At 44.7% G+C, this 12,991-nt stretch overlaps 1 protein-coding gene across 1 annotated transcript in view; it reads left to right on the top strand.

Annotated features, from left to right (window-relative positions):
* Positions 1–12,991, top strand: part of KSR2 (kinase suppressor of ras 2) — a 509,446-nt gene that overhangs the window by 408,336 nt on the left and 88,119 nt on the right. The window contains exon 7 of the mRNA XM_011928738.1: positions 11,809–11,874. Within this exon, the coding sequence (XP_011784128.1) occupies positions 11,809–11,874 (66 nt within the window). The remainder of the gene's footprint in view (positions 1–11,808; positions 11,875–12,991) is intronic.

The raw sequence follows: 12,991 nt of genomic DNA, 5'->3' as shown, positions 1-12,991 counted from the left end.
TGCTGGGATTACAGGCATGAACCACCGTGCCCAGCTGGAATAGGTTTCTTCTGAGCATACTCCCTCAATAAATCATTTGCAAGAATATTCATTTCAGGATCTGCTTCTACAAAACTCAACTTATGACAGTGAAACAACAGCGAGGATACAGACTGCGGGCAGAGAGAGCTGAGTTCAGGTTCTGGCCCTGCCACTCCCTCACTGTGTGACTCTGGGAAGGTTTCTAAACCTCTCTGATGTACAGTGAGGCTAACACATTCATTCCATGTGATGAAATATGTTCATGCCCCAATAATAATGACTTGAGAAATCTTTCAAATTAGAATCTTTAAATATGTTGTTCAGCATTTATTTCATTGCAAAACTCAACTTTATATGAATGCGAAGTATAAAAAGAAACAGACCCACTAAATCGCTTCCATGGGTTGAAGCAACATCGAAGTTCTGGAAAATTTTCGCACATTTTCGCCTTTTCTGTAGTTCTGGTTCTCTGCTCTTCTTTCAGAATTTTCTGAATCAGCCAACTTCTTGGAAGACTTGTTAAAGGGTTTATTTCAGTTTTTCTCAACCTTGGCACTATTGGCGTTTGGGGCCAGATAATTCTATGTTGTGGGGGCTGTCCTGTCGTTGGAGGATGTTTAACACTATCTGCAGTTTCTACCTGCTAGATGCCAGTAGCACCCCCTCCTCACTCCCAGTTGTGACCATGAAAAACATCTGCGGACATTGCCAAATGTCCCCTGGGGGTCAAAACTGCCCACAGTAGAGAGCTACTCACTCCTAAGCCATGGGACTCTGCTGTGCATTATTCAGTTTTAGAATGGCAACTTGCAGTTGCTTGACCTGTGCTTGGACTCATTACTCAAATAGTCAACTTGTAGGGTGAGTCCTTCTATATATTTCAGGTTATAGGGTGAACTACAGGGTTATCTACTCTATAATTATAGGGTGATATAGGCGTTATAATCCCTATTATACTAGGGGGTGATCAACCATCCCAGTTGGTCCAGGACTTCCCGAGGTTTAGCACTGAAAGTCCCAAGTGCCTAGAAAGCCTTCGGTCAGGCCTAGGTTAGTCACCTTGTAATAGAGGTAGGTCTTTACTAGCTAAAAACATTTTATACGTTCCGGTTGAGGTCACTGCCCACTTCTGTAGGAGTGAGACCCATGATCGTTCCCCTAGTAAGGTAAGACATGCTGTTTGGAAGCCTGAGTTAACCAGCACAAGATTTCCAGTGTATTTCAGTGGTGTTTTCATGGCCTTTATACGAGTCCTCTTTCCTCCTGCCTGCAGTAGCTGGCTAGACATGCTTGTACCTACTTGTTTTTATATAAGCAGTCACTTTACTAATTTTTACTTAAATAAGCCACGCACTCCTCAATTGAGTTTTGCCGTGTTAGTGGATCTTTTCACTGGGATTCATACACATCAAAATCCAAGTGAAAATGTCCAATAACACAGCAAAACCAAGCACATGTGGGGTTTCCCTCTTGCCCTGTGCATTCTGCTCTCCCACGTTCTTGCATCAAAATATGTTTTACCTAAAAATGTCCTGTTGTTTTGCAACATGGCTGCAGCCACAAGTGATGAGGAGATAAAAGTGTGAAGTAAGCCATGGCTGGTTTGAGCCACCATTGCACTAATTTACCCAGACCTTTAAAAAGTGGGGAAATGATGAGCGCTGATGTCGCAGCTGCTGCGAAGTTCCTGGAAGCTTCGGGAGTTTGTACAACAGGCAGGATATTGGCAGGATATAATTATGAGCAAGTATTTCGGAGATCACCAGCTTGAATCTTGAACTTACTTTTCTATTAATAGAAACACTTCAGTTTTTGCAATAATTATAATGGGAGTTAATCATCCCATATATGCGTTTTTACCTATGATAAGCAAAAATTTAGGTCTAATTATAGTTGTATCTGAGGGATGCTTATAATTCTACTGGGGGCTGAGGTGGGATTAGATGTGATAATGATGATGATAATTATGATGATGCTATCATGTATTGGGGGCTCACTCAGGTGCCAGACATTTTTCTAAACACTTTACATGCATGATCTCATTTAATCCTTGCCACAACTATCGAAAGTAGGTAGGGTCTGTTATTACCCCCATTTTACAGACAAGGAAACAGAGGCCTTCAGAAGTAAAAAGCTGGCTCAAAGTGTCACGGTGAGTGGATCTGTTACTCAAACTCACTGATCGCTCTGATTCAAGATCCCAGACTTTTAACCACTTTACATGGGCAAAGGGCTGGCTACGCAGTAGGCCGGCAATAAATGCTACGTGTCACCCTGCTTGCCCTTTAACTAAACAAGCAGAACAGAGTATAAGAATCTGGTCTCAATCCCAGCCTGGACCAGAGGTTTTCGTCATCCATCCCCCAGCCTGCCCCACGCTCCCCTCATCCTTTGTTGAATTGAAAGACGACAAATGGATCTTTGTGTTCTGATGAACATCTCTGGGTTCAGAGAGCCAAGAAGACTCTACAGTCACTTTCTCCTTTTTCAGGGAAAGTGGGGGAGAGGAGAGGAGGGAGGGTACAACAAGTAATCAATGTACAGCTTCCCTTGCAGTGTTCTCTTATGGAGAGAAAAGTGCTGGGGGGTTCCTGGTGATTTTTCATGATGTCCCTGGAGCCCGAGGTCTGATTTATATGTCAATACTCCCTACCACCCGCCCTTTGCTCATTTATACTGGGGTTGGCTATAGGCTAAAGAGCTAGACCCCACCGAGTTGTTAGCAGTGAGGGAAAGGGTGTTTTGATATCCTGCACTTGGAGCCTACGGAGGCATTTCTAGAAGCATTGGTTCAAACAAGAGACCACAGGGGAACTCACATGAGACCAGAATGCTCAACTGGGGTATGCAGTGAAACAAGCCCTGCTGCAAAGCGGGCAAGGATTTGGTTTCGTTTTTTTTTTTTTTTTTTTTTTTTTTTTTGCCTTTTTTTTTTTTTTTTTTTTTTTTTTGCAAGAAGCCTTCAGGAACACTTAATGCAGTGACCTGGAAAAGGAAAGCAGGTACAGAGAGTAGGGAAGATAATGAGGGGAACTTTGCTGCCCTTTAATTGCAAGTTTCTGCTGCCAGAGGGGGCCTTTTTAAAATGCTTAGCCAGCGTTCCCCTCCCGGTTTAAAATCCTTCGTTAGTTCCCCCTGGCTCTCGGCGAAATCCAGCTGCATGATGAGACCCTGCGCCATGTTTGCTTACTCCTCTATCCCCTCGGATCTCCCCCCTCTTTGTGCGCAGAGCTCCAGCTTCCCTGAGCCATCAATCCCTGTGGCAGGCCGTGTGCCCACTCACTGATATGTCTTTGCACCCCATTGCTACTGCCTGCATCTTTCTTGCACACCTCTCCTGGCTCTCATTTATCTTTTAAGCTCAGCTCAGCCACCACTTTCCTCCAGGAAGCCCTCCTTGACTCCTCTCAAATCTGAAGTGCCACCGTCTGCCCTTTTCTGTCACACCATATTACATACTACTATGTTGTATTTGTCTATTTACCTGCCTGTCTTCCTGACCAGACTTTAAAGTCCTTGAAGGCAGGGCCATCTCGTTTCTGGACTATTCACTGTTTAAACCTCTAGGGCCAGCACGGTGCTTGGCACATGGTAAATGCTCAGTAAATATTTGTTGCTTGAGTAGATCTCAGTAGGGACCTCTGGAGAGAGAGCGGTTCTTGCCAATATGAGGCCCCCAAAATCTGGTTCAAATCCAGATGGGCTCATTTCTAAGAGGCAATTTGGTGGCAGTAGGATGAGTAGAAAGATGTTCATGCTTGAAGCCACAAGCGACGGGTTTACATTCTTGGACGGTACATTTCTTGCTAGACTGTAAGATCTTTAAAGAAAGAATTCTTGTCTTATTTAATTATTATACCCCCAGTGCCGAGCACAACCCTTGGCACAGAGGAGGAACACAGTGTTTTCTTGTGGGCATGCATGGGTGAATTGTCCCAATTCTGCCCATTACTATCTGTGTGACTGAGCTTGTTACTGGACCCCAGTCTTCTTGACTTAAAAATGGATGTACATGGAATACTATGCAGTTATAAAAAAGAACAAGATCACGTCCTTTGCAGGAACATGGATGGAACTGGAGGCCATTATCCCTAGCAAACTAACGCGGGAACAGAAAACCAAATACCACATGTTCTCACTTGTAAGTGGGAGCTAAATGATGAGAACACATGGACAGAAAGAGGGGGACAGGCCAGGCATGGTGCCTCATGCCTGTAATCCCAGCACTTTGGGAGGCCAAGGCAGGCAGATCGCGTGAGGTCAGCAGTTTGAGACCAGCCTGGCAAACGTGGTGAAACCCTGTCTCTACAAAAAATACCAAAATTAGCCAAGATTGTGCCATTGCACTCCAGCCTGGGTAACAGAGCAAGACTCCGTCTCAAAAAAAAAAAAAAAAAAACAGTTAAAAAGCAAAAGAAAATACTGGAGGAAAAAGATAACAGTTAAAAAGAGTCTTAGACTTCAAGTCTTCAACTTGATTGCAGTCTAAAACTTGAATTGAGGTTTTAAAAACATGCACATAGAAGACAGAATTATACATCACATGATTACACAATGGGGGCACATCTATAAGGATTTATCACTTCTGTTTTCTGAAGAATGAGTGAGCAAAATGAATGTATTAGATCTGCAGTGAGAGTAAACAAACAGACAAACAGAAGCTAATAAGGGTTAAAATATATGTAAAACATTTCACACAGTTTATCTCACATGGTAGAGGGAAATAATTATTATTCCTATTCTCATGGTCAATATTGAGATTCCATAGCCATACATAAATTGATATCCACTATTTTATTAACAAAAGCAAGCCAACAAAGCTAGGTTTTCAGTACTTTTCACATGTTACATGGGTGTAACAATATCCACCTCTTATGAGATTGCTGTTCAGGGGACATGAGTTGCGGAATTTAGCGCCTGGCTCAAAGTTTGTGCTTATTGAATGTTTCCTCAATTGGATATTAGGAGCCAGGTTTTTAAAACGTTCCATTTGCACTCTGGAAGGAAAGACCAGGCCCTACTCAGACAGATTATTGTGAAGTTTGCTGGTATGGTACAAGAAAAAGTAGGAGAAATGAGAGATTGAAGCTGATGGGAGCAAATTTTCATCCATTGGTTAGAACCGCCCAATGAATGGTGAGAAATGGACGTGACAGTCTTCCCCAGGAGGGGTCTTGCCTGTCCCTCCTGCGAACGCCGGCATTCCAATCCCAGCTCTGCGCCAGGCTCTAGGCTTGTGACTGCTTCACAGGGGGCCATGACAAATCTTTCAAGGAAACAGCAGAGCTGCTTGTGAAAGAGACCATGTGTCCCCCGCAGTTCCCATGGAGATCCAGTTTGCTTCTGGTCAAATCCTTGCCCCTGAGCCCCACGCTGGGAAGAAGGGAGGGAAGAAAGAAGGGGGCATCATTGCATTTCACAAACAAAGAGGGATATGATTTATAAGAAATAGAAATGACCTTTCAATAACGTTTTGATAGGGATTCGAATGTTTCTAAATCTCACAGATTTCCCCTTCCACCCATTCTTTTTCTTTCCTCCTCTTTCTCTCTCTGATACTTACCCACCAGATGATGAGCACCAGGCGTCTTTCAATGAAGGAGGAAAGGAAAGGGAGGCAGAACGTGAGGGAGACCTAGATTCTGCCCTCAAGGTGAATTCACATATTTAATTTTCAGACAGAGACGACGTCTCATTTAGCCAGCAGCTCCCTCGGGGGAATGAGATGTTCCTCGTAAGCAACTTTTCCCGATAACTGAAGCTTATCCTATTAAACCTTGGAAGTTGAAAGAAAAACAAGTTAACTGTTTGCAATGAAAGTTTTAAATAAATCCTTTCCAAGTGTGCAGGCTCTATGAGGGTGGCAGGGCGTTTCCTGCGTGCGTTCAGAGTGGGTCGTATCCCTGCCTGCTAAAGCGTTGACCTATTTAGTGCCTATGTGGCACTACTCATTCTCTCATTAAATGCTCTCTTGCCCTGCTAGGAAGGGCAGACCTGTGATTTAGGCTCAGGTCAGCTTGATTCCAAAGTGCAAACTTTTGACCCCTTCTGGAACCATATAGGACCTTCCCTGGTGCCTGGGAATCCTTCAGACTCACCATCTTGAAACATGGAGCTCCTCCTGGCCCACGTCTGGTGTGAAGGTTTGCCTTCTTTCGTGTTGTTGGAGGCAGTCTGCTGTGTCCACCCACCTCTTCCCTTCCTCCCTGGGGAATGGAGCACCTGGAGAACCAAATTCATTAAGGACTGGCAGCTAGAGACGCACGAGGAGTCAAGGGGCAGAAGGCTTGGTTTTGGTGTGAGAGCTGTGTGGAAGGTCATGTTTATGCTCTGAATTTCTGTTAATAATCCTGATGTTTTAACCGGGCTCCCCTGTTTCCACAAACCCAGAGACAAGGATGTGAGGGCAAGTGGTTTATTTGAGAGGTGATCCCAGGCCATACCAATAGAGGAGTGGGGAAGTAAGACAGAGAGTTAAGGCAGCTGGTAATGGGTGCATCAAAGAGCAGGTGCTTGGGGGGATTGGGGTGCAGTCCTAAAATGAGCATGCCTCTGGGTCATGCAAACCATGAGAGAGGGGGCTGGAATATCCATCAACCAATGCCCACCTATAGTTGGTTAAGGTCTCCAAGTGTTCTAGCCAGCCCATGTTTCCAGCCAGAGAAAGTCCTCCAGCAGAGGATCTTAGGGGCTTGCTGTAGAAAGCTGCTACACAAACTAGCAATAATTATGGTAACTACCATAATAAAAAAGATAGCACCTGCCAATTCTTGAGATTCTACTGTGTGCCAGGTATTTTTCTGGGCACTTTACTTGCATTATATCATTAGTCCTCACTGCCACCTACAGAGGCAAGATGCTACAATTGTCCCCACTTTATGGATGGGGAAACTGAGGCTCTGAGTGTATCAGCAGCTTGCCCAAGTTATCACAGCCAGGGAGTGGTAGTATCAGGATTTGAACCTAGATTTGTTCTATATACTTCCCCCCTATTTTCCTCTCGGAGGAGAACATTGTATACTGAAAGATTCAGGCTCCCATACATCTCTCATCTGGGAAGTAGAATGTATTCCTCTGATACGGTAGTTCTCAAGTTTCACGTGTGCTTGCTTAAAATTTGCATTCCCAACAGACACTTACCCAATCAGGACCTCGGAGAGTGAGGCCTGGGAATCTAATTTTGAAGCAGGTGGTCTCCTGGTAAATTATATGCTAGTAGCTCTTTCTTCCACGGGTAGGGAAAAGGAAAAGTCATATTTTGGGAAAATGCTGCACACTTCCAGCTGGAAAAACAGTTTCTGTTAAGTGGGACATAGTGTGCTTGCAAAGTCTTGCTGTGGTCCCTCTTCCCTCGCTCTCCAGAGTCTGTGTAATTTCAGGGCTTGTCTAATCCTGCCGACTCTGTTAGCAGATCCTGGATGTGCAGGCTCTCATTCTTGACATCTGAACCTCCATGCAAGGTTTAAGTGCCTGGACATTGGAGATATTTCTCTTGGGGTTTTCTGCATGAGCAAGGCTGTGTTTCCACTGCTAATGCTGCCCTCTGAAGCCCCTGACTGGAAGGAAGAGTGTTTGGTCTCCCACTCCTGGGACAGAGGTCAGGGAGGGCTTTTCTATTACTGCAAGAGATAAGCAACAAGGGACTCTGGAGAGGAAAAATGCCAAGGAGGAGAGCAGGAAACAGGCCAAGGTCGTGGGCAGCCTCACCTGTCCTGTCTTGGGTTAGCAGTGGTCTACAGGTTAAATTAAATTGCATGCCCCTGATTCAAAGTGCTGCCCACGAGATAGCCACAGGGCTTCTTTGTATCCGCAAGGCACTCTCCCAGCTGGGTTTATTAGAGATGACTCATAGCTGGGGGTGTTGGAAAGGAAAACAATTCTTTCTTGAAATTTCTGGAGTGGAGTCCAGCTATTCCAAGTGCAGAAACTTCTTGGTCCGACTCCCCTTTGACATCAGATTCCCCGAAGCTCAGGGCTTCCCAAACATCTGTCTGACCATGTCATGGTCCTCAGAAACCTTCAGCGGCTTCACAGCACCTGCAGATTCAAATGCAGATCCTTTGTCTTAGCTTTCAGGGTCTCCGCCACCTCCCCTTCCTCATGTCCCCACCGTTCGTGTTGTTCTCTTCACTTTTAAAAGTTCTCATCACTTTAAAAGCCTCATCAACCTTTAACTTTTGACCCTTGAACTCAGCACACATGTCCTGCCCTCCAAACCTTTGTGCCGGAACTCGGCTTCACCTACCCTTGACACCTACGCGAGGACCTCCCTCATACCCCATCATTCCCCCCATCCCACTTCCCTGAAATATATTTTTATGATCTTATGACATCTGCAGTTATTTGATTTATCTGCTTATACATTTATCATCATTCCCCATAAACAGAGAGGCTGCATTAGTCTTGTTCGTTGTGTATCTCCAGTACCTGGGGCACTCCAGGCCAAGCTCACTGTTGAATGAATAAAAGGCCAGTTTCACATTTAGCAGAGCTCTGCATAAGGGTTTTGAGATATCATGAGCTTTCCCACGGGGGCTGGGATATTTCCCATAAGTCTGAGAGTCTGAGGATCTTAGAAAAGGAAAAGACAAAGAAAGCCAGGTCACAGTAACTTGGGATTTTGATGATCCTTGTGAAGTCAAGCGTCTGTATTGGGAAGAATTAGGTGTTATCTTAGGCTTGTCTGAAAGAAGGGCATTTTGACTCAGGCAGTCATAGCTCCCGGGAACTTTCTGCTTTACCCACACCTACACCCAAAATGATAAAGCAAAAAGTGTGCAAGTTGCGAAGGCATCTAGCATTGTGGTTATAATGAAGGCATCTAGCATCTAGCCCCCAGTAAGGGACCTCTGTCTCTTACTGGCTATTTGACCTTAGGTAAGTTATCCAAATTTGATGAGCCTGAGTTTCTCACTCTGTAAAATGGGACTAACAATAATTGCTACTTCTTAGGGCTGTTACGAGGATTAAATGAATGATGTAAAGCACTTGGGATATTACCTGACACATCATACATGTTAGTTCTTGTTATTTTCAGTGCCCTACCGTTTTTATGTCCTTCATGACCAACAGCAATTCCAAATGTTTTTCAACCATCTTAGACTTCCTGGTGCCAAGAGCTGTGTCCTCTTTTTGTAGATTCCAAAATGTCTAAGTCAGCTTTTCCCAGTCTAACTCAGACATTTGTCTAACACTCTGTCACGATTTTATCATAATTACATATCCGCTCTACTATTTTTACTTTTTTTCTATTTACGGCCTTTTTAAACTTAAATTTATTGAAAGATGAAAATGCATCTCATTATCATAAATGAAAAATCAACATCACTTGCCATTAATATAAGGTGTGTTAGTCTGTTTTGCATTGCTATAAAGGAATACCTGAGGCTGGGTAATTTATAAAGAAAAGTTTATTTGGCTCATGATTCTGCAGGCTGTACAAAGATGGCACCAGCATCTTCTTGGCTTCTGATAAGGTCTGGTAGCAGAAGGAGAAGGGGGAGCAGGGGTGTCACATGGCAAGAGAGGTAGCAAGAGAGATAGAAGGAGGTGCCAGGCTCCTTTAAACAATCAGATCTCAGGGTCTTTAATAGAGTGAGAACTCACTCATTACCATAGGGAAGGCACCAAGCCATTTGTGAAGGATCCACCCTCATGACCCAAACACCTTCCACTAGGTTCACTTCCAACTTGGAGGTCACGTTTCAACATGAGACTTGGAAGGGACAAATATTCAAACCATCTCATAAGGCAAACTGGAAAAAAATAAATTTTCAAATTGAAAAATCCATTGAGAAAACTCCCTGTAGATACTGCTACCTGTCGAAATCTAGGACTGGACATAACACGTGTTGGAGACACCTTCTCTCTGGTGCCATCAGATTGAAAGAGAATTGGAGAGGGGCTTATGTCTCACCCTGTGATTCAGCATTGTCTCATATTGCCCATGTCCCTCTTTGCTCCCCTGCTGCACTCTTGGTGGTCCCAGGTCTAACTTTTTCAGAGAGGAATTCAGAGCCCCATCAGGACCATGAAAGACCAAACAAGAGAAAAACTGGGGAAATGTGCACAAATATTCCAAAACAATCAGCTAGGCTGGTGGTTCTCACCTGAGCATGCATCCGATTCACCTGGAGGGCTCGTTCAGACCCAGAGTGCTGCCTGCTACAGCCTAGCCTCCGAGTGCTGGTTCAGCAGATCTGCCGTGGGGCTCCAGAAAAGTTCCCAGGTGGTGCTTATGCTGCTGTTCTGAGGACGCTACTTTCAGAACGACTGAACTAGACTAATTGGAGGAATCAATGTTGAGTCTGTGCCTGCATATTCAAACCATTATTTTAAAGAGAACTGTCAAATCTGGAAGAGAGTAGGGGGCAACTGTAAAGTTCCTACTTCTGAGGTTAGTATTTGTGTCTGTTTTCATACTAAATCTCCAAGCAGCCTGAGGGCCACCATCTGGCAAAGATGTTGGCTGCTGGAAGTTAGGCTGGTATGTGCAAAATGGTAAGAGAATCCAAGGGGATATGAATGGGGCACTTATGGCATCTTCCACAGGGTGTATCTTTCCTTTTGACATAAAACTCTAAAAGAGAAGGACAAAGCGAGGCTGCAGTAATTTGTGATTTTTATTATCCTTGTGAAGTCAGGCAACTCCAGGGGAAAGAGCAAGGTGTCCTCTTTGGCTCCTCTCAAAGGAAGACATTTTCATTCTAAACTCTTCAACTTTATGCCTCTAAAACTTAATGCCTGGCACCGATTTCATTATAATTGGAAGCCCTGGTTGAATGTGTCCTACAGCTTGAGGCTTTAAGAAAAATGAGCGGTCACCTTTGGGATCACTGACCCGGGTTTTCTGTCAGGGCAGGTCAATTAATCTCAGTTTTTCCATCTGTGAAATGGGAATGATAATGATGCCCATTTTGTGAGATTGTTACAAAGATTCAATGACATAGTATAAAATGAGTCTTCAAGTAAATGGAAGATGATGAGAAGAATTGTGATGATGATCATGGATACAGGCTGATGGGAAAAGCATGATATTTGATATTTTTTTAAAACATGAAGTCCATGTGGGCAATGCTAATAAAACAGCTGCCATCCACTGTTGGACCACTCAAGACTGACCTGAGAGGGTAGGATACTAGAAGCCTGTCTCCAGAGTTAATTTCCTGGTTTGCTGAGGATATGCCTTTGCAGTAGCTGCCCCATCTCATCTCACATCTTGGTATCCACAGCACTCAGAGCTTTCCAGACCACTGGGGGCATCCCATCTATCCACCTATCCATCTACCTACCCATCCACCATGCATCCATCCATCCACCCACCCACCCATCTATCCATTTATTTATCCATTCACTTCCCCATCTATCCGTCTATCCACACATCACCCATCAATCTATCTGTTCATTCATCTCCCATCCATTCATCTGTTCATCTCTCTGCCCATCTATCCACCCACTCATCCACCCACCCATCCATCCACCTACCCATTTATCCATCTATTCATCCACTCATCCATCCACCATCCATCCATCTGTTCAGCCACCTATCAATCTATCCACCCATTCATCCACCCAGCCATGCATCCATCCATCTACCAATTTATGCATCCAACTACCCATCCATCCATCCGTGAATCCATTCACCCATTCATCTACTCACCTATCTATCCCCCATCCATCTACCCATCCATTCATCCACTCATCCACCCATCCATCCATCCACCCACCCACCTATCCACTCACTCAGCCATTCACCTATCCATCTTTCTTTCTCTTTATCTTTCTCAGGTTAAAGTGCCACAACAAATGCACCAAAGAAGCCCCACCCTGTCATCTTCTGATCATCCACCGAGGAGGTAAGTATTTAACACTTACTGCCCTAGGGGTAGGGGTGACGTGGGGCTCCTGCAGGTCCCACACATAGCTGTCCCACTCAGGTTGGTTCTGAATACCTCCTGATCCCCACATAGTTCCCCACATAGTTTCTTCCTCTCTAACACCATTCTTCCTGACATCTGTCTCCTTTATGCTCCCCTATGCCTGTTCTCCCTATTTCTTGCCCCTCTACTGGTCCCTCTGACACTTTAGCCCCTTTTGTCTCCCCACTTAACCCCTGCTCTCTCATCCTGCCTCCTGTCCTAACTTCCAGCCTCTTCTGTTTACCAATCCCATTGCTTTTCTTCCCACCAAAAAGAGCACTGGCTGGGTGGTTTTCGATTGTGTGTTCTCTAGATTTAATCAATTGGCCTTGCAAAAGTAGGTATGAGGAGGGGTATGTCTTGGGCCTGTTGGATTGGGCCATCTATGTCCTGTCTCCTGGGGCCCTAGGAGTGTCTGAGCCAACCTGTCCAGGCAGGGAAGTAGCAGCCCTGGGAGAGCCACTACCAGGATTCCACTGCAAAAGCAAGACGAATCTGGCTGGAAGGAAAGGCTTTTCCCTGACTGCCAAGGACTTACTTATAAGGGACACTGTCTTGGGAACTCTTGTAGTCCAGCTTTCAAAATAATTCCCCTGATCCTTGCCCAATGGGGTGATCACCCCCAAACTCCATTATCCATATTGAAATTTATCCCTGAGGGACTTTCTGGACCTGTGCTGCCCAATACAGTAGCTACTAGCTGCATTTGACTATTTAAATTTAGATTAATTAAAACCAAATAAAAACACAAATTTAATTACTCAGTCACACCAGCCACATTTCAAGGTCTTATATTGGTACAAATATAGAACGTTTTATTGATTGCAGAAAGTTCTACTGCACACCGTAGGCCAGATCCTTGCTATTCAAAGCGTTGTCCATAGACTAGCAGCATCAGGATCGCCTGGGAGCTTGTTAGAAACGCATGACTTATGAGGCCGGGCGCGGTGGCTCCTACCTGTAATCCTAGCACTTTGGGAGGCTGATGCAGGCAGATCATGAGGGCAGGAGATCGAGACCATTCTGGCCAACATGGTGAAACCCCGTCTCTG

Source organism: Colobus angolensis, unplaced genomic scaffold (assembly GCF_000951035.1).
Source record: "Colobus angolensis palliatus isolate OR3802 unplaced genomic scaffold, Cang.pa_1.0 Scaffold79, whole genome shotgun sequence".
Taxonomy (NCBI): Eukaryota; Metazoa; Chordata; class Mammalia; order Primates; family Cercopithecidae; genus Colobus; species Colobus angolensis.
The sequence above is the reverse complement of the archived record's forward strand: the minus strand, read 5'-3'. Positions and strand labels throughout refer to the sequence as shown.